At 39.7% G+C, this 26,432-nt stretch overlaps 1 protein-coding gene across 3 annotated transcripts in view; it reads left to right on the forward strand.

Moving 5' to 3' along the window:
- LOC126473576 (PRKCA-binding protein) overlaps positions 1-26,432 on the forward strand; it is a 103,024-nt gene that overhangs the window by 71,880 nt on the left and 4,712 nt on the right. For all 3 annotated transcript variants that reach the window (XM_050100718.1, XM_050100719.1, XM_050100720.1), the window contains 3 exons: positions 6,266-6,399; positions 6,510-6,703; positions 19,664-19,916. In XM_050100718.1, the coding sequence (XP_049956675.1) occupies positions 6,266-6,399; positions 6,510-6,703; positions 19,664-19,916 (581 nt within the window). The remainder of the gene's footprint in view (positions 1-6,265; positions 6,400-6,509; positions 6,704-19,663; positions 19,917-26,432) is intronic.

The raw sequence follows: 26,432 nt of genomic DNA on the forward strand, positions 1-26,432 counted from the left end.
AAGTTATGTAAATTAATGCAAATGTACATCTTATCAAATTATCCTTGTAATTACTTTATTTTTGGTACAGTGTAGATCTAATGATGACAGCAAGATTCTGTCAAAACCAGTCATTGTGAAATAAAATAAAAATACCAAGGGGGTCTTGGGTGCAGAAAATTTTCATATTCACTAGTGACACAGGTGCAACCTATATGTTAATTAATTCACCAATAATTCTTAATTCTCATGACAAGTGCCTTGTCATACAAATATCAAGGTGCATGATACTGAACTAAAAGTAACTGAATTGTTCCGAATGACTAAAAGTTTTAAAAGGAATTTCACTCTTTCTTTTTTTACATTCAGATTTTGATACTAACATATATGTGCTACATTTATATTTCTGTACGTATAAAATCCAAGTAGTTATGGAAAAACAGAAGAGAGATTTCATTTAATTATAATTGAAGTTGAAAGTTGTGCCAAAGTCACAAGCTAATGGATTTTTAATCTCCCAGATAGAAGTCTCGAAAACTGGTTATTTTGCTTCACCCTCTTTGAGCAGAATTCAACTAAAAATTTTTTTTGTTATAACAGATGTCTTTGAAAAATGCACCATTTTTTGTAAAAATGCTGTAACACTACCATTGATTTGGAAAAGGTTCATTTTAGTGGATCTTAAATATTTTGGAAGACTGTGCCTCAATAAAGCAAAGTTACATATTTTTAGGTACATGTGCAGAAGAAATGGGTTAGGATTTGTGGAAGGACATATTGATCATAAAGTCTGTAATTTTTCATACCTGTGCTGTATTGTAATTTTTATCATTCCCTAAGCCTTGCACACAGTTTCTTTTGTTTTAATGTGTGCTGGTATTTTGTACTTTATTAACACACTCCAGTCAGGCCACAGTGAAGTCTGCAGTCCCCCAGATGTCATAAACTTTTTCAACTTCAGTATGTGGCTCCTGCTTGTATGATGAAGGAGAAAAGCAGATTGCCGGTTGTTTCAGAAAGACTGTCATTGATTTCAAAACCATTATCATCAATTTTGGAACCAGACTCTTCAAGCATCCTCAGAATTTCTTCTTCAATCAAACTGTCCCCCATTTTCTGATTAAATTTTGTGACCATGACAACTATGGAAGCACACTGCAACAAAAAATGTGCAGGAACTGATAATGCCTGTAACATGTTTCTCAAGTCATGTAGCACTTTTTGGAAGTGGGAACATCCATTTAGTAGCTCTCCAAAGCGCTAAAATATTGAACAGCTCACTTCAAGCCATCACTGCTCGGAAATAATCCATCATGAAGTAACAGTCAGGAAAGCTGCACTTGGAGATTGAGTGCTGACTGTTAGGGAAACTACAACATACCTGTAATTTTTATCAACAGCGACTGGAATACGTACTATCAAATTGCCCAGGTTGTGGTCCAGTAAGTTCAAATGTTTTTAAAATGATTACTTGTGCTGTCCCTAAAAGACAAGGGTAGTATGCAGTCTGATAATACGTAGAAAAATTAAGTTGAGAGGTACTAATAGCTGTCATATGAAAAGGTAGTGTCTAAGAGTGAGAATATATCCAGTTGTGGTTTTATGCAACTTATTTACCTCATCTAACAAAATTTCCCACTTAATTCACATTTTTACATGTATTACGAACAGTCCAGTTAGACGAATAGTTGGCTTTTTAAACTGTTATCCAGTGTTAGTTAAAAAAAAGTGCCCTTTGTATAAAATGGCAGTTAATTTACTTTATGTATTTCCATTCAGTTTGGTTTGCAAATTAAAATAAAATAATCACCAAGAACAGTTATTTTTAAACCAACATGAATGGAAATACATAATATGAATACACTGCCATTTTTATATGCATGGCATCTTTTTCTTACTAAGCACCCGATAAAGTTTCAACAACCTAATTGGGAAAATTCCACATTCATTTAATAAATTTATGGCTGTACTCAGAGAATCAAGTAGGTAAAAAGAGTAGGTAAAAAGAGTAGGTAAAAAGATGAGGGCTAATATAAATCCTTGGGTAACAGAAGAGATATTGAATTTAATTGATGAAAGGAGAAAATATAAAAATGCAGTAAATGCAGCAGGCGAAAAGAAATACAAACGTCTCAAAAATGAGATCGACAGGAAGTGCAAAATGGCTAAGCATGGATGGCTAGTGGACAAATGTAAGGATGTAGAGGTGCATATCACTAGGGGTAAGATAGATACTGCCTACAGGAAAATTAAAGAGACCTTTGGAGAAAAGAGATCCACTTGTATCAGTATCAAGAGCTCAGATGGAAACCCAGTTCTAAGCAAAGAAGGGAAAGCAGAAAGGTGGAAGGAGTATATAGAGGGTCTGTACAAGGGAGATGTTCTTGAGGACAATATTATAGAAATGGAAGAGAATGTAGTTGAAGATGAAATAGAAGATATGACACTGCGTGAAGAGTTTGACAGAGCACTGAAAGACCTAAGTCGAAACAAGGCCCCGGGAGTAGACAGTATTCCATTAGAACTACTGACAGCCTTGGGAGAACCAGGCCTAACAAAACTCTACCATCTAGTGAGCAAGATGTATGATACAGGCGAAATACCCTCAGACTTCAAGAAGAATATAATAATTCCAATCCCAAAGAAAGCAGGTGTTGACAACTGTGAAAATTACTGAACTATCAGTTTAATACATCACAACTGAAAAATATTAACACAAATTCTTTACAGACAAATGGAAAAACTGGTTGGAGCCGACCTTGGGGAAGATCAGTTTGGATTCCGTAGAAATATTGGACATGTGAGGCAATACTGACCTTACAACTTATCTTAGAAAAAAGATTAAGGAAAGGCAAACCTATGTTTCTAGGATTTGTAGACTTAGAGAAAGCTTTTGACAATGTTGACTGGAATACTCTCTTTGAAATTCTCAAGGTGGCAGGGGTAAAAATACAGGGAGCGAAAGGCTATTTACAATTTGTACAGAAACCAGATGGCAGTTATAAGAGTCGTGGGACAGGAAAGAGAAGCAGTGGTTGGGAAGGGAGTGAGTCAGGGCTGTAGCCACTCCCCGATGTTATTCAATCTGTATATTGAGCAAGCAGTAAAGGAAACAAAAGAAAAATTTGGAGTTGGAATTAAAATCCATGAAGAAGAAATAAAAACTTTGTGGTTCGCCGATGACATTGTAATTCTGTCAGAGACAGCAAAGGATCTGGAAGAGCAGCTGAACGGAATGGACCATGTCTTGAAAGGAGTATATAAGATGAACATCAACAAAAGCTAAACGAGAATAATGGAATGTAGTCAAATTAAATCAGGTAATGCTGCAGGAATTAGATTAGGAAATGAGACGCTTAAAGTAGTAAATGAGTTTTGTTATTTGGGGAGCAGAATAGCTGATGATGGTCGAAGTAGAGAGGATATAAAATGTAGACTGGCAATGGCAAGGAAAGCGTTTCTGAAGAAGAGAAATTTGTTAACATCTAATATAGATTTAAGTGTCAGGAAGTCGTTTCTGAAAGTATTTGTACGGAGTGTAGCCATGTGTGGAAGTGAAACGGTGACGATAAATAGTTTAGACAAGAAGAGAATAGAAGCTTTCAAAATGTGGTGGTACAGAAGAATGCTGAACATTAGATGGGTACGCCACATAACTAATGAGGAGGTATTGAATAGAATTGGAGAGAAGAGAAATTTGTGGCACAACTTGACTAGAAGAAGGGATCGGTTGGTAGGGCATATTCTGAGGCGTCAAGGGATCACCAATTTAGTATTGGAGGTTAAAAATCGTAGAGGGAGACCAAGAGATGAATACACTAAACAGATTCAGAAGCATGTAGGTTTCAGTAGGTACTGGGAGATGAAGAAGCTTGCACAGGATAGAGTAGCATGGAGAGCTGTATCAAACCAGTCTCTGGACTGAAGACTATAACGACAACAACATGGCTGTAGTACCCACAATGAAGAAGATATAAGTTTTGTGGTTTCTCTTGATAACAGACGCTTAATCTGTAAACCAAACCAAGTTCATTGTGAGCTGAACACAGAAAGAATGCCAGTAACAGTAATTGGAAAGTCAATGTCCACAGCAAGGTCAGTATCCAAACAGCAGCCGGGCAAGATTTGTGATAGCTCATGCATCACACTGTTCAAGGCTGACTTATGACCACTGACCTAGCTCTGTGTGGTTGGCAGCTAGGCCCACGTGACCAGTCATTCAGCCTCTGATGGTGCATGTCGATTGTTCTCTAGTGTTTCCAAGCTGCTATCAATCTGCTATCTGCTGGTAGAGATATTAAACTGGTAATGCCTGACACATTTATTCAGGTTGTTTATTTGTCCTCTTGATCAAATGTGCTTGGTTATGCATTAAATGTATTCTTCCATTTTTTGTTTTTGTATTTTTTTATTACACTTCCTATCTATATAGGGTTATTGGCTAAGACTGGCTGGAGCTGACTCTGTGATGCTAGACTAACAGCGAAAATATCTTCTCTACATCCAACAGTTATTGATGAAACTGGATAGAGCTACTTTTTTATCTCTGCCAAATGTACTAGAACACTTTTAGGTGAAGATACTCTTCTATAGGTCATGGCTTTTCATAATGAAGCAGTGGTTAGCACAGTGGACTCACATTCAGGAGGATGACAGTTCAAACCCGTATCCGGCTATCCTGATTTAGCTTTTCCATGGTTTCCCTAAATTGCTTCAGGCAAATGTCAGGATGCTTCCTTCAAAAGGGCACAGCTGTTTTCCTTCCCTATGTGTCCCAGATCCGAACTTGCGCTTTGTTTCTAATAACCTCGTTGTTGGCAGGACGTTAAACACTGACCTCCTCCTCCTGCTCTCATAATGAAGCAAAGAAACCATATGCCTTATTGTAGATTACTTGTCTTATATTTTGATAGGTTTTTAGTATTTTCATATATTTCTGTGGTGGTATAGAGATGACCGATAACCTTAGGACATTTATTTCTCTAAATTCAACCTGTAAGTTGCACTTTATACAAAACAACTATCCCTGTGATTACAGTGATTGTCATCTGACCAGGCACATCTTGTAACATTTTTAACAATATAAGGAAAAGATAGGTTGCTACTTACTGTAAAGATGATGCAGATGGTAGTCATCTGTGCGTGATTGCCCTTGTGAATAAATGTGTGTGTGTTTACTTTTCAGACGAAGGCTGTGGCTGAAGCTAATCTGAGAGTATCATTTGGTTGTGCTTGTGTGCAACTTGATGTGTTGTCTTTATGTTAAGTAGCAATATTAACACGTGGTTATATATTCGGAGAGTCACACTCTTTCAGTATGGCTACCCATGTTTAAATTGTCAATCAGATGTACTTGAGTATGTAAAGTAGCAATCATAAGATAAAGACACTTCTACAAACAGACTCTGTCTTACTTAAATATTGCTTTCTTGTTTTTCTCTGTTCAGTCCTATAAAACTACCATCTTTTCACCAGAGTGCCACGCCTTCTTCAGCGGTGTCCCCAACTGTGTATGTTGTCATGCCAGCTACTTTCTTGTACAATGACTTGTCTAGTGAACACTTAAGTGCCCAGTGCCATGTGAAAGCACTGTGTTAGAAATTGTACCCTTCCACTCCCAAGATACCAACTTGTGGTTATGCTGAAGTGCATACTTACATTAGTCGTATATGAAAATTTTTATGCATGCCTTGTTTATACTGATTTCATAAAAGGTCTGTGAAACCATTAAGGAGTCCATGACAGATGTCTGTCAAATCTGTCCTGGTGAAGTACTACCTCAGCTTTTTCACTTAGGTTTTCTTACTATTTCCTCTGTGTGAAATACTTCTAAATCCTTTATAGCCCCATTTAGTGGACGACTTTCACATGTTTGTGCTTGGCTACTATTTATTTCCCATACTTGCATAGCCTAAAGTAGTCTGTGTGTTCATTATATATCATAGTGTGTTCCCCTGTCTGTCTGATACATCTTGCTTCATATGATATATGTTATGTTTCGTAAGATCCTGCTTATTCCAGTGCCAAGCCAAGTTAGAGCCATTGTTGCTGTCAGAAGCAGCAGCTCTACATTCTAAATATCACATCCAGTATACCCCAAACCACCCATAAATATAATCACATATGTTTCCTGCTATTCTTCATACGAACAATAAGGAAAACTTCATTTGCCATCTAACCTGGAGTTGCAGTTTTAATGACCAGCTGCGTAGATTACTCATAAAATTTGTTCTCTCATAGTGGTCACAGACATACATTTTGCAGAATGATAATATGTTTTTTCCAGCATTTGGTGATACTTTTGCTGCGATTGGTGTTCGCGAACCTCAGCCCAGAGCCAGTGAGGCATTTCGACAGTTTGGTGATTACCATAGACAGATGGAAAAATATGGAATCCAAATGCTGAAGTCTGTTAAACCTGTGAGTTGCAGTTTTGCAGACTTATTTTTTACAGTGTAACTAACTGTGTGCTACAGCAAATTATTGTTTTAACCACTGTAATGAATATTATTTTATTTTAATGTCAACAGATATTGACAGACTTGGGTACCTACCTGTACAAGGCAATTCCTGATACAAAACTGACAATTCGAAAGTATGCCGATACAAAATTTGAATACCTCTCATACTGTTTGAAAGTTAAGGAAATGGATGATGAAGAGTATAGTTACAGTGCTTTACAAGAACCCCTGTATCGCGTGGAAACTGGAAATTACGAATACAGGTATAATAGATTAAGTCTTTTTCTTTCTTTCTTTCTTTCTTTTTTTCTTTTTTTTCTTCTTAAGGGTATTTGAATCATTGTTTCCACTGAAGCAAAATTAGTAGTAGCAATAGCTAATGCAGAGACTGAAAGTTTCTAACATTGGTTCTGCTGGATGGGGATAGCCATTATTATTACATTTTATTGTTATTATTATTATTATTATTATTATTATTACTCTAAGTGAGAGAAATTACTATTGAAAGTTCAAGTCTTACTAAAAGTGAGCTCATTTCATATGACTTTGCAAGTTTCTTTTATATTAAATGGGCAATAAAAATTCAGGATTCCATAGGCTCTCAGAGAGTCCACTTGCACAGACAAGAACTGAATGTGGCAATATGAACATCCTGGATAGAAATATTGCACTTCCTGATCCTTTTTTTGACTGATATATTATGCACTTACATTTTCTTCTGTTTTGCTCTTGTACTATGAGTTCTCTCGAGATGTTATGAGGTACCTGCACGTGTGTGAGCATTGTGGTATTGTGTTGGCATGAAATCTTGGATGTTAAAGACTTTCAACAACAAGAAATTGTTCATGTCTATTTAGTTATATCATCTTTGGCAGGAGTCATAAATGTGCTGCTAGGTAACACACAGAAATTAGAAGTGCTGTGCTTGTGTGATCAATGAATATTTTGATATTATAAACAAATCAGTAGGTAAGATGTAAGATATATAGAGAACATCAGAGGGAAATGCACAGTTAATAGTCTTTTTTCAACAGGGAAACATAACATAGGTTACTATAACAATGAAAACAGTAAATTATTGACAAAATTATTTAATTGGATGGATAAAAAATCTACTCACCAAGCGGCTACAGAACATGGACATAAAAGGGTGTAGTAATTTGCAAGCTTTTGGAGCCAGTGGCACCTTCTTCAGGTAGAAAGGCTGAAGGGGAAGGAAGAAGGGCAAAGGAAAAGGACTGGGGAGAGAGCTAGGAAAAGGGGTAGATTTCAGGGAAAATCATCCAGAAACACAGGTCAGGGGAAAATTACCATACGGAATGAAAAGGAAAGATGGATTGTTGGGGACTGCATTGGACGACATTTGAGAACCTGAGAGCTTAAAGGTGGAAGACAGGATAATATGCAAGGCAGAGATTACTACTAAAACACCATGCACAAGTTAATAAGAGTGGAAAGCATTGTATGTAACAGAGGTGGGAGGGGCATGGTGAAAAATAGATGGGAAAGACAATGAAAGATGTAGAAAACGAAAATGGAGTGAAGCAGAGAGTAGTAACAGTGAAGAAATGCTGAGACAGAAGAAATTAACATAAATTAAGGCCAGGTGGATTGCGAGAACCAAGGACATGTTGTAGTGCTAGTTCCTACCTGTGTAATTCCGAGAAACTAGTATCTGGGGGAAGAATCCGGATGATGCATGTGGTGAAACAGCTGCTGAGGTCACAAATGTCATGTTATAGAGCATGCTGTGCAACAGGATATTGCTGGTTGCCAGTATACACCCTCTTGCATATGCCCATTCATCCTAATTGATAATTTGCTGGTAGTCTTGCTGATGTAGAAGGCTGAACAGTCTTTACCTAATAGCTGATATGTGATGTGTCATTTCGCAGGTGGCTCTCCCTTTGATAGTATATGCTTTGCCAGTTACAGGGCTATTATGGGATGTGGTAGGAGGGTGCATGGGGCAATCTCGCAGTGAGGATGGTCACAAGGGTAGGAGCCACAGGGCAGGGAGATGGGTGCAGAAGGAGCATAGGGTCTGTGGAGGTTGGGAGGGCGACAGAAAGCTGTTCTAGAAGTGATGGGCAAAATTTCAGACAGAATGGATCTCATTTCAGGGTATGATTTGAAGAACCAAAGCAGGTTAGCCCCCTCCAAGTGACCCATGAAAAAGGTGGCATGGGAAGGGGCCATCCTGGTTCCTGTCAAAGTAGCAGATTAACACATTGCAGACCAGGATAATACTGAGTCACCAGTGGTGTGCTCTGAAGCTGTTTTGTGGAGGAATCAGCAGTACCAGGATTGGATGTGATGGCACAGGAAATCTGCTTTTTAACTAGGCTAGTGTGGTAATTATGTACAGTGAAGGCTGAGATGAGGATGGTGGTGTATTGCTGTAAAAAGTCTGCATCAGAACAAATATGTTTTCCTTGGTTGCCAAGGTTGTGTGGGAGGGAATGTTTGACATGGAAACGATGGAAAATGTCAAATTGTAAGTACTGTTGTTTGTTGGTAGGTTTAATGTGGACATGTGTGTAGCTCACCTTCAGTGAGGACGAGTGCAACATCAAGGAAAGTGGCATGGGATTCAGAATAGGACCAGTGAAATATAATTGGGAGAAGGTATTGAGAGATTCCAGGAATTTTAGCAGATCAGTCTCACCAAGAGTCCACATGGTAAAGATGTCGTCAATGTATCTAAACCAAACCAAAGCAGGTTAGCCCCCTCCAAGTGACCCATGAAAAAGGTGGCATGGGAAGGGGCCATCCTGGTTCCCATTGCCATACCTCTGATCTGTTTGTATATCTGCTCCTCAAAGGTGAAGTAGTTGTTGGTAAGTATAAAGTTGATATAAGGTAAGTAGGAAGGATTTCATAGGTTTGGAATCAGGTGGGTGCTGACTGAGGAAATGTTCAGCAGCAGACAGACCATGTACATTGGGGATGTTGGTATAGACTGGGGTAGCAGTGATGGTGACAAGCAAGGTGTGTGGTGGGAGTGGGACGGGCATAGATTTCAGATGATCTAGGAAATGGTTGGTATCTTTAATGTAGGTGGGGAGTCTTTTTACCATGATTTGCAAGTGTTGACCAACTAAGGCAGATATATGTTCAGTGGGTGCTTTGAAGCCAGCAACTATAAGATGGACATGATGATTGGGGTTGTGGATCTTAGGAAGAAGGTAAAAGGTGGGGGTGCGTGGTTTGGGTGGGGTGAGAAGTTCTATGGATTGAGGTGTAAGTCCTTGTGAGGGGCCTGAGGTTTTAAGGAGGGACTGCAGGTCAGTTTGAATTACAGGGATGGGATCTTGATGGCAGATGCTGTATGTAGAGGTGTCAGACAGCTGGTGTAGACCTTCACTAACATAATCCTTTTTGCCAATTACTACAGTGCTAAATCCTTTGTCTGCTGAGAGGATAATGATGGAGTCATCAGCTTTTAGGGAACATAGAGCCTGGAGTTCTGCAGAGGACAGGTTAGTGTCTTGTTGTAGGGACCTGAGGAAGGGTTGTGAAGCAATGCTGGTTGTGAGGAATTCTTGGAAGGCTTGTAAGGGATGATTTTGAGGTAGTGATGGTGTATCAAGTTGGGATTGTGGTCTGAACTTTTCAAGGCAGAGGTCAGTGTCAGGTTTGCTGTTGGAAAGGTTTTGGGTTGAGTTGCAAAGTTATATGTCCAATGGATATTACTTATGAATGAAAGTAGGTCCTTCACCAATTCAGCATGATGAAATGCAGGTTAAAGCTGAAAGGGAGGCTGTTAGATAATTCAGGAGGGGAGAGTGCTTTAGATGAGAGGTTAAGGACACTGTACTGTTGTGGCTGGTTCTTGGGATTATGGATTATTCTTGGTCTGGGAGGCAGTTGTGAAGGCCATGGGATGTTTAGGAGGTTGGCCAAGCGCAGTCTGTAGGAGAGGAGCTGTGGTTGATGATGTGGTTGTATAGGGAGTTACAGGAGGACAGGAAGGGAAACACTACTGTTCAGATAGTTTAGGAGAAGGTAGGATGGCTTTTTGAGGTGAAGTTAGGCATGTTGTTGCAGTTTGAAGTTGGCTTGGGAGATGATACCATCCAAGGAAACATGAGGGGCAGATAAGTGCAGGATTTTATAGAAGGAGACAAGTCTGGTAGAAGGAAATTTGCTGATGAGGCATATAGGTCACAGATTAGCCAGGTAAGAGCAAGAGTTTGCTGTATATGAAACTGTAAAAAGAGCCTGCTGTAGGGTAGGATTGCAAACAGAAACATGGACTTTCAGTGGTAGGCCTTTTGGAGTAACTCCAAGGGACAAGCAGGTTTCAAGAAACAGAATGTGAGACCTAAGTTTTGATAGTGCAAAGGCATGTTTTCGAAAAGAACAGATGTAATATGAGATGGTATTCATCATGGCAACAGAGGGCTAGTTGGAGAGTTAGAAATCATGAGAGTGGCAACAAAACAAAAAAAAGGCAGAGGGTGGAAAAGATAGACAAATGGAAGAAAAGCAAGGAAAAAAGTCAGAAAAATCTGTTCAGAAATCGTTAATAAGAAGTGTTGAAGAAGAATATGATAAAAAAAAATGATACAAAGGAAAAAATCAATCGGGAAAGACGTAAAAACAGACAAAATTTTAGAAACTGGGTAAGTCATAGGAGAAAATGTAGACTACTTATCGTGGCAATTAAAGTGATGTAAGAGACAGCAATAAAAGTCAATCAGAGCAGTTTGCCAAAAAACAAATGCACAAAATTGTGAAAGAAGTGGATAGTGGAAAAGAAAATGGCTTTCAAATTTGTGAATAAATTGACGAAAGCCATGCAGCATAATGAACCATAAATTGTTGTATGCAAATTTGTAAATAACAATGGAATTGTCATATGCAAATAAAAGTGGACCTGTCTATAAGCACAGAACTCAGTATTTGAAAAAATTTAGGGACCGATTAAGGTTGGTGATACACATAAATGAACGAATGGATTAGCACATAAGGTAGAAAACGGATAACAGTTTGAAGAAGACAGACGACAACAAAGATTGACAAGAGCCTCTTCTACAGTCCCAGTACAGCAATTTCTTGCTCTTACCCAGCTAATCTGTGACCTATGTGCCTCATCAGCAAATTTACACTTTACAAGACTTGTCTCCTCCTACAAAATCCTGCAGTTATCTAAATTCCCTAAAAGCTCCTCCCATCAGACAAAGGATCTACCACTATAATACTTGACCAGAAGGAGTATGTTAGTGAAGGTCTACACCAGCTGTCTGACACCTCTACATACAGCGTCTGCCATCAGGATCCCATAACTGTTATTCAAACTGACCTGCAGTCTCTCCTTAAAACCTCAGGCCCCTCACAGGGAGTAACACCTAAATTTGTAGAACTTCTCACACCAACCAAACCACGCACCCCCACCTTTTACCTTCTTCCTAAGATCCACAAACCCAATCATCCTGGCTGTCCTATAGTTGCTGGCTTCAAAGCACCCACCGAATGTATCTGTGCCTTAGTCAGTCAACACCTGCAACTCATTGTCCAAAGACTCCCCTCCTATATCAAAGATACCAACCATTTCCTAGATTGTCTGAAATCTGTGCCCATTCCACTCCCACAGCAATAAAAGTCCTTGCTTGTCACCATTGATGGCACCTCCCTCTGTACCACCAACCCCCACATGCATGGTCTGTCTGCTGCTGAACATTTCCTCAGTCAGCACCCACATGATTCCAAACCTATGACATCCTTCCTACTTACCTTAATCAACTTTACACGTACCAACAACTACTTCACCTTTGAGGGGCAGACATACAAACAGATCAGGGGTACGGTCATAGGAACCAGGATGGCTCCTTCCTATGCCAATGTATTCATGGGTCACGTAGATACATTGATGACATCTTTACCATTTTTTTTTGGTCATCAGTCTACTGACTGGTTTGATGCGGCCCGCCACGAATTCCTTTCCTGTGCTAACCTCTTCATCTCAGAGTAGCACTTGCAACCTACGTCCTCAATTATTTGCTTGACGTATTCCACTCTCTGTCTTCCTCTACAGTTTTTGCCCTCTACAGCGCCCTCTAGTACCATGGAAGTCATTCCCTCATGTCTAAGCAGATGTCCTATCATTCTGTCCCTTCTCCTTATCAGTGTTTTCCACATATTCCTTTCCTCTCGGATTCTGCGTAGAACCTCCTCATTCCTTACCTTATCAGTCCACCTAATTTTCGAAAAGAACAGATGTAATATGAGATGGTATTCATCATGGCAACAGAGGGCTAGTTGGAGAGTTAGAAATCATGAGAGTGGCAACAAAACAAAAAAAAGGCAGAGGGTGGAAAAGATAGACAAATGGAAGAAAAGCAAGGAAAAAAGTCAGAAAAATCTGTTCAGAAATCGTTAATAAGAAGTGTTGAAGAAGAATATGATAAAAAAAAATGATACAAAGGAAAAAATCAATCGGGAAAGACGTAAAAACAGACAAAATTTTAGAAACTGGGTAAGTCATAGGAGAAAATGTAGACTACTTATCGTGGCAATTAAAGTGATGTAAGAGACAGCAATAAAAGTCAATCAGAGCAGTTTGCCAAAAAACAAATGCACAAAATTGTGAAAGAAGTGGATAGTGGAAAAGAAAATGGCTTTCAAATTTGTGAATAAATTGACGAAAGCCATGCAGCATAATGAACCATAAATTGTTGTATGCAAATTTGTAAATAACAATGGAATTGTCATATGCAAATAAAAGTGGACCTGTCTATAAGCACAGAACTCAGTATTTGAAAAAATTTAGGGACCGATTAAGGTTGGTGATACACATAAATGAACGAATGGATTAGCACATAAGGTAGAAAACGGATAACAGTTTGAAGAAGACAGACGACAACAAAGATTGACAAGAGCCTCTTCTACAGTCCCAGTACAGCAATTTCTTGCTCTTACCCAGCTAATCTGTGACCTATGTGCCTCATCAGCAAATTTACACTTTACAAGACTTGTCTCCTCCTACAAAATCCTGCAGTTATCTAAATTCCCTAAAAGCTCCTCCCATCAGACAAAGGATCTACCACTATAATACTTGACCAGAAGGAGTATGTTAGTGAAGGTCTACACCAGCTGTCTGACACCTCTACATACAGCGTCTGCCATCAGGATCCCATAACTGTTATTCAAACTGACCTGCAGTCTCTCCTTAAAACCTCAGGCCCCTCACAGGGAGTAACACCTAAATTTGTAGAACTTCTCACACCAACCAAACCACGCACCCCCACCTTTTACCTTCTTCCTAAGATCCACAAACCCAATCATCCTGGCTGTCCTATAGTTGCTGGCTTCAAAGCACCCACCGAATGTATCTGTGCCTTAGTCAGTCAACACCTGCAACTCATTGTCCAAAGACTCCCCTCCTATATCAAAGATACCAACCATTTCCTAGATTGTCTGAAATCTGTGCCCATTCCACTCCCACAGCAATAAAAGTCCTTGCTTGTCACCATTGATGGCACCTCCCTCTGTACCACCAACCCCCACATGCATGGTCTGTCTGCTGCTGAACATTTCCTCAGTCAGCACCCACATGATTCCAAACCTATGACATCCTTCCTACTTACCTTAATCAACTTTACACGTACCAACAACTACTTCACCTTTGAGGGGCAGACATACAAACAGATCAGGGGTACGGTCATAGGAACCAGGATGGCTCCTTCCTATGCCAATGTATTCATGGGTCACGTAGATACATTGATGACATCTTTACCATTTTTTTTTGGTCATCAGTCTACTGACTGGTTTGATGCGGCCCGCCACGAATTCCTTTCCTGTGCTAACCTCTTCATCTCAGAGTAGCACTTGCAACCTACGTCCTCAATTATTTGCTTGACGTATTCCACTCTCTGTCTTCCTCTACAGTTTTTGCCCTCTACAGCGCCCTCTAGTACCATGGAAGTCATTCCCTCATGTCTAAGCAGATGTCCTATCATTCTGTCCCTTCTCCTTATCAGTGTTTTCCACATATTCCTTTCCTCTCGGATTCTGCGTAGAACCTCCTCATTCCTTACCTTATCAGTCCACCTAATTTTCAACATTCGTCTATAGCACCACATCTCAAATGCTTCGATTCTCTTCTGTTCCGGTTTTCCCACAGTCCATGTTTCACTACCATACAATGCTGTACTCCAGACATACATCCTCAGAAATTTCGTCCACAAATTAAGGCCGGTATTTGATATTAGTAGACTTCTCTTGGCCAGAAATGCCTTTTTTGCCATAGCGAGTCTGCTTTTGATGTCCTCCTTGCTCCGTCCGTCATTGGTTATTTTACTGCCTAGGTAGCAGAATTCCTTAACTTCATTGACTTCGTGACCATCAATCCTGATGTTAAGTTTCTCACTGTTCTCATTTCTACTACTTCTCATTACCTTCGTCTTTCTCCGATTTACTCTCAAACCATACTGTGCACTCATTAGACTGTTCATTCCGTTCAGCAGATCATTTAATTCTTCTTCACTTTCACTCAGGATAGCAATGTCATCAGCGAATCGTATCATTGATATCCTTTCACCTTGTATTTTAATTCCACTCCTGAACCTTTCTTTTATTTCCATCATTGCTTCCTCGATGTACAGATTGAAGAGTAGGGGTGAAAGGCTACAGCCTTGTCTTACACTCTTCTTAATACGAGCACTTCGTTCCTGATCGTCCACTCTTATTATTTCCTCTTGGTTGTTGTACATATTGTATATGCCTCTCTCGTCCCTTTACTTTTCCTAAAGCCAAACTAATCGTCACCTAGCGCATTCTCAATTTTCTTTTCCATTCTTCTGTATATTATTCTTGTAAGCAGCTTCGATGCATGAGCTGTTAAGCTGATTGTGCGATAATTCTCGCACTTGTCAGCTCTTGCCGTCTTCGTAATTGTGTGGATGATGCTTTTCCGAAAGTCGGATGGTATGTCGCCAGATTCATATATTCTACACACCAACGTGAATAGTCGTTTTGTTGCCACTTCCCCCAATGATTTTAGAAATTCTGATGGAATGTTATCTATCCCTTCTGCCTTATTTGACCATAAGTCCTCCAAAGCTCTTTTAAATTCCGATTCCAATACTGGGTCCCCTATCTCTTCTAAATCGACTCCTGTTTCTTCTTCTATCACATCAGACAAATCTTCACCCTCATAGAGGCTTTCAATGTATTCTTTCCACCTATCTGCTCTCTCCTCTGCATTTAACCGTGTAATTCCTGTTGCACTCTTAATGTTACCACCGTTGCTTTTAATGTCACCAAAGGTTGTTTTGACTTTCCTGTATGCTGAGTCTGTCCTTCTGACAATCATATCTTTTTCGATGTCTTCACATTTTTCCTGCAGCCATTTCTTCTTAGCTTCCCTGCACTTCCTATTTATTTCATTCCTCAGCGACTTGTACTTCTGTATTCCTGATATTCCCGGAACATGTTTGTACTTCCTCCTTTCATCAATCAACTGAAGTATTTCTTCTGTTACCCATGGTTTCTTCGCAGCTACCTTCTTTGTACCTATGTTTTCCTTCCCAACTTCTGTGATGGCCCTTTTTAGAGATGTCCATTCCTCTTCAACTGTACTGCCTACTGCGCTATTCCTTATTGCTGTATCTATAGTGTTAGAGAACTTCAAACGTATCTCGTCATTCCTTAGTATTTCCCTATCCCACTTCTTTGCGTATTGATTCTTCCTGACTAATGTCTTGAACTTCAGCCTACTCTTCATCACTACTATATTGTGATCTGAGTCTATATCTGCTCCTGGGTACACCTTACAATCCAGTATCTGATTTCGGAATCTCTGTCTGACCATGATGCAATCTAATTGAAATCTTCCCGTATCTCCCGGCCTTTTCCAAGTATACCTCCTCCTCTTGTGATTCTCGAACAGGGTATTCGCTATTACTAGCTGAAACTTGTTACAGAACTTAATTAGTCTTTCTCCTCTTTCATTCCTTGTCCCAAGCCCATATTCTCCTGTAACCTTTTCTTCCACTCCTTCCCCTACAACTGCATTCCAGTCGCCCATGACTATTAGATTTTCGTCCCCCTTTACATGCTGCATTACCCTTTCAATATCCTCATACACTTTCTCTATCTGTTCATCTTCAGCTTGCGTTGTCGGTGTTGGTCTGCTGTCGATTCTGATTAGAACAACCCGGTCACTGAACTGTTCACAGTAACACACCCTCTGCCCTACCTTCCTATTCATAACGAATCCTACACCTGTTATACCATTTTCTGCTGCTGTTGATATTACCCGATACTCATCTGACAAGAAATCGTTGTCTTCCTTCCACTTCACTTCACTGACCCCTACTATATCTAGATTGAGCCTTTGCGTTTCCCTTTTCAGATTTTCTAGTTTACCTACCACGTTCCAGCTTCTGACATTCCACGCCCCGACTCGTGGAACGTTATCCTTTCGTTGATTATTCAATCTTTTTCTCATGGTAACCTCCCCCTTGGCAGTCCCCTCCCGGGGATCCGAATGGGGGACTATTCCGGAATCTTTTGCCAATGGAGAGATCATCATGACACTTCTTCAATTACAGGCCACATGTCCTGTGGATACACGTTACGTGTCTTTAATGCAGTGGTTTCCATTGCCTTCTGCATCCTCATGTCATTGATGATTGCTGATTCTTCCGCCTTTAGGGGCAATTTCCCACCCCTAGGACAAGAGAGTGCCCTGAACCTCTATCCGCTCCTCCGCCCTCTTTGACAAGGCCGTTGGCAGAATGAGGCTGACTTCTTGTGCCGGAAGTCTTCGGCTGCCAATGCTGATTAGTTATCAAAATTTAGGCAGTGGCGGGGATCGAACCCGGGACCAAAGACGTTTTGATTATGAATCAAAGACGCTACCCCCAGACCACCATGTGGACTCTTGGTGAGGCTGACCTGCTAAAATTCCTGGAATCTCTCAATACCTTCACCCAATTAAATTTCACTGGTCTTACTCCAAATCCGAAGCCACTTTCTTTTCCTTACTGAAGGCCAGCTGCACACTTCTGTCCATATTAAACCTATCAACAAACAGCTGTACCTACATTTTGACATTTGCCATCCTTCCCATGACAAATGTTTCCTGCCATTCAGCCTTGGCAACCTCTGTCACATACAATGCACTTAGCTTTTCGCTCTTATTAACTCGTGTACGATGTTTTAGTAGTATCTCTGTCTTGCATATTACCCTGTCCTCCACCTTTAAACTCTCAGGTTTTCAAATCTCATCCAATGCAGACCCCAACAATGAGCCTTTCTTTCTCAATCCTTACGGTAATTTTCTCCTGACCCACGGTTCTGGGTGACTTTCTTGAAATCTACCCCTTTTCCTAGATCTCTCCAGTCCTTTTCCTTCTCCCTTCGTCTTTCCTCTTCAACCCTTCCACCTGAAGAATGTGCCACTGGTTCCAAAAGCTTGCAAATCACAACACTCTCCTATATGTGTGTTTTGCAGCTGCTTGGTAATAATATAGGTTATATGATGATAGATGACAATATGGACAATATGCATTGAATGAGGCAGGCAATGTCCCTAGCAGGGAATTGTGCATTCCAAGGTTATATTGATGAGCTTGAGAATGAAATAACTTGGTTTTTGTAGGTTCACATATTTGAATATTTTCTAGTGATTGTGGTGCTTGTCTCTGTTCTTCAACATGTCAGTGAGGTTCTGAACAACTCCATTTGTCCTGGCTATTGATAACTGCTTCAGTTGTATTTAATCCATTAATGTTGGACCAATACCAGTTTTTTGGTACTAAAAGCCATATCTTCAGGTGAACATATGACTAAAACATAAGACAGGAAAAGCTCAGAACCTTTTTACCCAACATTTGTTGAAAATGTGGCTTTCAGTGTCATGAAACCAGTAGTGATCCAAAAATAAAGGACTAAAGACAGTTACAGTGATTATTTATACCCAAGATGACTACTCATAGCTATGATTGCCATACCTACAAGATTGTCTGCAGTCTCTCTCTCTCTCTCTCTCTCTCTGTGTGTGTGTGTGTGTGTGTGTGTGTGTGTGTGTGTGTGTGTGTGGGGGGGGGGGGGGGGGGGGTGCTCAGATGATAATTCTCCTTGGGTTTGTTCCTACCTGTGTTTTATTACCTCGTCTACTAGCTTCTTATCACTGGGTAGTGACTCATATGGGCATTTAAGATTTGATTTTTCCTGTTTCTTTGTTATTTTCATGCAGTTTTAGCAATCCCTATTATTATTAATAATAATAAGTAACTTTTTAAAACTGATTATAATTAAAAAATATTTTGTGTATAACTATTATGATTTTTGAGAAAATATTTTAATTGGTGGCTGATGTAATCCCCCCGTCACTGATTTTGTTTGTTTCCAGTTGTTTTCAGCCTGTGAAATTAACAAAAAGAAAAAAAAAGTATGCTTTTACAACACTCAACTCATGTGTCCTTGATTTTGACATGTGGGGGCACAGAAAACTCAAGCTTTTGTTCTTTGTGTGATGAATGTTTAACAGGAGTAAATGTGTGCTGAATGAAATGTTGAGCTGCCCTGAGAACAATATAGTGGCTGTGGATAACTTGTGCATTTGATAGCACATTAATGTAATGTGTGGTGAAACTATGACCACCAAATAATAATGATTAAAAAACGTGTGGTTTCGTCTGTGGTATAAGCCTTTTTATTTTATGCTATGGTTGCACCTTGCATGTCAGTTTTGTGAGAGAACCTTTTCATCAATGAAAAATCTGATCTGATCACTGCATGTAAAGGCACTAGCCACTACGTCACAGAAGCAGGTGTAATGATGAAATAATTGTGTTTTGAACGATTCCATTACTGCTCTCTCTTCTGTTTCTGTGATGCATCAGTCTGGTGCAAATAATTACAAGGAACCTTTCATCATTATGAATTGATGCTTTTATAGATAACTGAATGACAGTTCTGTCTAGGATTTTGAATACAGTGGTTACTAATAACTTATGTCCAGATATGGAAGAAGTGTTTTACTATGTAAACTATTCTTAATTACTTTTTGATGCCAAGGATATTTTCAACGTTGTCTTGTTTTATAGTTAAAAAGAACTTTGCTGTATGTAATTTGTTGTATTTCTTTTTCTCTTGGACGAAAACAATTCAGAGAGAAATGTTTGTTCCATTGGAACACATTGTTGCTAATATATTTTAAGTATTACTTAGAAGATAAAAACAGGATTAATGATTATATTTTCCTGCAGGCTTATTTTGAGATGTCGGCAAGACGCACGGGCAAGATTTGCCAGACTGCGTGCAGATGTGTTGGTGAAGTTGGAGTTGCTAGATAACAAGCATGTCCAGGATGTAGTGTGGCAGCTTCAGCGATTGGTTGCTGGCCTTGCTAATTTCCATGGGGAGACATACAAACTCCTCCAAGGACGATCACTTTTTCCTGTAGAAGTTGATCTCAGTCGGTCTGCTTTCCAGTACAAGAGTGCCGGTGTACCAACACAGGTGACTTTCTTATGCAACTCACATTTGTAATGGGAGAAAAATGTTTATGGGTTGTATTAACACAGATGCAGTGATGTTAGATGCTGCTTATAATTAATCTAAAGTGGAAATAAAAAATGGATTAGGACACTATGATATTTGTAAATGTTCTCAGTGGCTGGTGAGCCACCATTCAGTGTCAAGTGGCAACTTGTCATGGTGTGCCAAGAGGACAATATATGGGTCTATGTATTGCACTATTGCTTACCAGTTCTTGTAAGGAGTAGGATGTGTGTGTTGCGGGTTGACATTTTGTTGGGGCTACTGTAATGGTGAATTTGACAGGAAGCTCATTGAGGCTCTCTGTAGGCTATATGAAATGGATAAGATAATTTCTGTGCAGGAGAAAAGGTTTGTGCCCTACAGGTTGCATTATATATCATAAAATGTCAATTAGACAACATGAAGAGAGATAGAGGTAATGGGAACTGGGTGGTGGTGGTGGGTAGTGTTTAACGTACCGTCGACAACGGGGTCATTAGAGACGGAGCGCAAGCTCGGGTTAGGGAAGGATTGGGAAGGAAATCGGCCGTGCCCTTTCAAAGGAACCATCCCGGCATTTGCCTGAAACGATTTAGGGAAATCACGGGAAACCTAAATCAGGATGGCTGGAGACGGGATTGAACCGTCGTCCTCCCGAATGCGAGTCCAGTGTGCTAACCACTGCGCCACCTCGCTCGGTCTGGGAACTGGGAAAAGGTAAAAAGCAAGAGATGCAGAAAGTGAACAGTTATGTGGACACACATGAGATGACATTGATAGTAAGCTTGGTATGTTATCTAAAGTAGGAAGGCAGATCCCCATCTAGATGTAGCCAAAAGTAAGTTGCAGGATTGTAACTACGACTTCATCAGTAACCGAAGGAACAGAAGAGAAGAGATTCTTGCTGCAAAACAGCAGTCTAGGAGGTATGTGAGCTAGATGGTGCAGGGAAAATTAGAAACTGGTTGTCAGGTCACAAATAGTGCAAGGCAAAGTGTCAGTCTTAGCCAGCTGACAAAGAACATAGGGCTGGGCATATTACTACAAAGGCTGACCACAGGAGACGGAAAACTGCAACTTTTATCTTAACATGAAGATTCTGGTATTACATGAGAACATTATGACAGGATTTATCAGTCTTAGCCAGCTGACAAAGAACATAGGGCTGGGCATATTACTACAAAGGCTGACCACAGGAGATGGAAAACTGCAACTTTTATCTTAACATGAAGATTCTGGTATTACATGAGAACATTATGACAGGATTTATCTTACTTTATATTAAGTGTGACTTTGTATGCATTGTTATTTTCAAATACCAGGGCTTTGGCAGTGCCACCATTGTGTAAAAAGAGCAGCATAGGAAAAAAAGTGGAATAGATGTGCTCAAAACACTGTTTACATGCTCATCTTGTATGGCTTTGGGATTGTTTTGGCTTCCATAAGAACTGAAATTCTGGGCATTAGTGACAGTGAGGTGTGTTTCTTTGAAGACCAGACCTGAAAATTATAGCAATTAAAAAAAAAAAGAAATAATAAAACACACACACACACACACACACACACACACAATGTATGTGTTTTAGTTAGCCCTCTAAAGAAGGACCTGCCTGAAAATCTCAGCAAGTCACTCTAATTTGTCATGTGCCTGTCTAGTATTGAGCCTCTCCTCTATTTCGTGAGTACTGATCTACCCCCATATAGATATTTACAGGGTGACAATTATAGAACTATATAAAATAAAATCAACGGAACTTCTGAACGGTTTGCATTAGGATGTTCAAACTGCATGGTTGGCCTCTGGGCATGATGGGAATTAGTATGTGCATTTGTGTGGTTTGGTTTAGCGATGAAGCCCACTTCCATTTGGATGGGTTCGTCAGTAACCAAAATTAGTGGTTTTTGGAGACTGAGAATCTGCATTTCGTGATCTAGAAGTCTCTTCACCCTCAATGGGGGACTGTGGAGTGCAGTGTCCAGTCGCAGAATAATCGGTGTGATATTCCTTGGTGGCATGGTGACCACTGAACGGTACATGAAGATTTTGGAAGATGATTTCATCCCCATTATCCAAAGTGACCTTGATTTTGACAAGATGTGGTTCATGCAAGATGGAGCTTGACCCAGGAGAGTGTTTGATGCCCTGGAGGAGTGCTTTGGGAACTGCGTGTTGCCTCTGTGGTTTCCAGAGGTCACTGGCATGGGCCACGATTGTCTACCCTATTCTCTGGATTTGAACACATGTGACTCCTTTTTGTGGGGTGTATTAAAGGAAAGGTGTACAGCAATAACCCTAAAACCATTGCTGAGTGGGAAACAGCCATCCAGGTGGTCATCGACAGCATCGATGTTCTGACAGTTCAACGGATCATGTAGAATTTTGCTCTTTGCGTGTGCCACATCAACGCCAATGATGGGAGGCATATCGAATATCTCATAACCTAAAACTAAATATCTGTAGTGACGTTTACATGTTGAATAAAGTGTGTGCTTACCGTAGTTGGTAACTAATTTAGGTGTTTTTTTTTGCCTTCATATAGTTCAATAACTGTCAACCTGTATATTCAATCCTGAATTTCCCATTGAGTATGGATAGTTATAATGTGCTCCAAACTTTGATTCAGATGCTACTATTATATGTGTATTTACTTAGACTTACAGAAAGTAACTGTACGCTAAACTTTGCAATTCCAGTGATTTATCAGATTTATTTTCTTGAGCTTCATAAGATATATAACATCAGCAAAAGGTATAATAAATACTATACTTCCAATTGTACGATGGTAGTTTGAATTGTCACCTATTCATTTTACTGCTGTTACTACCCTCTGTGATCCTACATGATTTCTATGGTTGGTTGTACTGCAAGGGAGCTGGTGACTCTTCATCAGAGTGTCTTGATTTCTATCTTTGTTACTTATCACTACTTCATCTTCCAATCACACAAGGGCTTCCCTTGGTAGGTCAAGGGTGTAATACACACAGGAAGCAGCTACTACAGAGAAGACTACTTGTGGAGTGCACATGCGAGTTTTTTATGCTAGGCGATAGTTTGCAGTCCTCTTGCTGAAAGCTCGTCATTCGATGCACAGAATGTGAAGTTAGATCACGTACAAAGTAAAGATACTTTGACTGTGAAAATTTTAACAGTAAATTGCCAAAGCATTTGTAATGAAGATCCTGAATTACTGCCCTACTGAAAAGTTGTTCACACTCAAATTATTCTCAGAACTGAGAGCTGTATGAAAGCTGAAGTAGAAACCTCTCAAATGTGTGGAATATATGTGGAAACGATGGATGAGACCCAATAGGAGGGGAAGTCTTGATTGCAGTTGACAAAAATATTGTCCATTGAGGTCGAAACTGAGTCAAACTATGAAGTTACCTGGACTCGAGTAACCAGCATAGGTGAATTCATGCTAATTATCAATTCTTCTGTAACAGATGTAGAAGCATTTAAAGAAGTCTCTGCTCTGTAGTGTGGAAATCTGTCATGCAGTATTAATTGGAGGTGACTTGAACCTACTGAGTATAAAGTGGGAAGTATATGGATTTGTTGCAGGTTGTACAGACAGAAAGTCTTATGAAGTAATTCTGAAAACATTTTTTAAAAACTTCTTCAGCAGCTAGTTCGATAATCCACATGCAAAGGAAATATTTTAGATCTTGTGACCTTGTAGCTGCCAACAGGCCTGACCTTATTGACAGCATCGGTGTAGAGACTGGGATTAGTGATCAAGATATCATCAAAGCAGCCCAACAAATGTAAAAAAAAAAAAAAAAAAAAAGGAAAAGCTCTGGACCTGGACAACATCAGCCCAGAGTTACTTAAAGCAGATCCCTCTATAACAGCAGAAATTTTACGTCCACTCCTGACAGCCATATGGATCAATGAAAAGTACCGAATGATTGGATCAGAGGCTTGCTCATGAAACTCCCAAAGAAAGGAGACCTGTCGGTTTGTAGTAACTGGAGATGCATTACCTTGCTGTCAATCCCAAGCAAGATCATCTCATTAATAATCCTAAATAGGATAAAAGCATATGTAGACATGAAAATAGAAGAGAACAATCAGGTTTTGGGGAAGATCGCTCTTGCATTGGCGAGATAAACAACTTGAGAGTAATAGCTGAACGTTCAAATGAATATTGGTCACTACTTCACATGCTGTTTGTAGACTTTGAAAAGGCCTTCAGCAGTATAATTAGAAGAAAAATATGGAGCTCACTGCAAACTTTTGAAATTCCCAAGAAAATAATGGCTCTTGTCAAATCCATGTATGAAAACTACACGTGCCAAGTTCAACATCAAGGTCTGGTTTCAGATCCAGTAGCAGTGAAAACAGGAGTTAAGCAAGACTGCATGCTCTCACTGATACTATTTAACATAGTATTGAATCTTGTAATGCCACAAGCAGTAGATAAAGTGAGAGAAATAAAATGGAACAATGGAACACATTTAGAAGACCTAGATTTTGCAGATGACCCTTGCCTTCTATCTCACAGCCTCAGTGACATGAAATAGAAACTAGATGATCTGAAATCTGCAGTAAACAAAGTCGGTTTGAAAATTAATGCCCAAAAAACAAAATTCATGTGGGAATATGATAACAACACTGCAGAGCTTAAGCTTGGGAGCCAGGTAATCAAAAGGGTGGATAAATTTTGCTACCTTGGAAGCATGATTACACCATATGATGGTGCAACAGAGGACATTAACAGCCACATCAACAAGGCCAAAGGCACTTTTATGACTCTCTGCTCTATTTGAAGATTGAAGGAATTAACATTGAGGACCAAATTGTGGATATTTGAAAGTAAAGTAAAATCTATGCTTCTATATGATGTGAAACTTGGAAAGTGACAAAGCAGCTAATCCATAAGCTGCAGACATTCAACAACAGATGTCTGAGGAACATCCTGGGGATACAGTGGCCAAATGTCATCTCTAACGAAACACTCTGGGAAAGAGCCAACCAGAAGCAAGTTGAGCTGCAAATAAGAAGCAGGAAGTGGATATTGTTTGGACATACACAGAGACCAAATGAACATATTGCGAAGGAAGCCCTTTATTGGATCCCACAGGGATGACGGAGACGAGGAAGGTCCAAAATGACATGGAGATGATCAGTTGAAGCAGAAGGCCAAGAGCAAGGAATGGGATGGGGAGAAGTGAAAATACTAATAAAAGACAGAACAAGATGGGGATCCTGTGTTGCATGCTCCACATAAGGAGTTGAAGGAATTAATAAAATAATAATGTCACCATAGTGATGTTGGTTACTGAAATTAATAAATTAATCAAGAAGGCTATGAGAGTGTGGTAATTTCTCTGGAAAACCTGGAATCCTCAGGAAAGTACATTTTACCTGGAAAAATCAGGGAATTTCATAAAATCTCGGGGAATTCTACTTTTTAAACCAACATTGAAATTTAATTTTATTGAGTTTTATAAATCACAAATTTTAAGATAGTCAGTATTTCAAAATATGTTCATTATATGAATATTATTCCATATAAGTTATCTATGTTCAAAAATTGTGGTTAAGCTATTGCTGATGGCTAGTGCACCTCAGCTAGGGGAAAGAAAGAAGTGTTATTATTGTGGTATGTCCCTCCTCCCTCCCTATGGTTAATTTATCTGCAGCTTCTTGACATCCTCTTCCTCCTCACACCTGGAATTCTGGGGGAATTTTTCTTTGAAGTTTGAGTAGTCACCCTGTATGAGAATTTTTATGCTGGAAAGAACAGATATACTGTTTTTAGACTCCTACTTAGACAACCAATGGACATCATTTAGTCCCAGTATGATGGATTTAGAGGAATTATGAGATAAGTTGAAACTGATTGTAAGTCACACTCTTTAGGAGTGGTTTAAAAACAGAAAAAACATGCATTGATTTAATAATAAAATTCGGAAAATACTGAGGAAGCAGAGATCGTTACACTCTCAGGCGAAGAAAACAGTGGAAAGGTATATAGGCAAAAGTTAGTAGAAGTTCATGGGTCTGTAAAAAGATCAGTGTGCGAAGCTTATGATAAGTTCCACCATCATAAATCAGCAAAAGCACTTGCCGAGAACCTTAGAAAATTGTGGTCCTACATAAAGTCAGTAAGTGGTTTGTTGCTGTCCAGTCACTCATTAACTAGTCTTCTGTGGCAGTGGGAGACAGCAGAAGAAAAACTGAAGTTTTAAATTTCACATTTAAGAAATCATTCATGTAGGAGGATCATACAGACATACTGTCATTTGATCGTTGCACAGATTCCTGTGTCGATGACGTAGAAATAGGCATCCCTGGTGTAGAGAAGTAACTGAAAGACTTGGAAAAGAAAGAAGTCGCCAGGTCCCAATGAAATCCCATGTCAGTTTTACAGACGTACTCTATGGCACTGGCCCCTTACTTATCTTGCATAATCCATGAATCTCTTTCTCAGCACAAAGTATCCAAGTGACTGGAAAAAAGTGCAGGTGACTCCTACGGATGGACCTGCA

This window comes from Schistocerca serialis, chromosome 4, assembly GCF_023864345.2.
Source record: "Schistocerca serialis cubense isolate TAMUIC-IGC-003099 chromosome 4, iqSchSeri2.2, whole genome shotgun sequence".
Lineage (NCBI taxonomy): Eukaryota > Metazoa > Arthropoda > Insecta > Orthoptera > Acrididae > Schistocerca > Schistocerca serialis.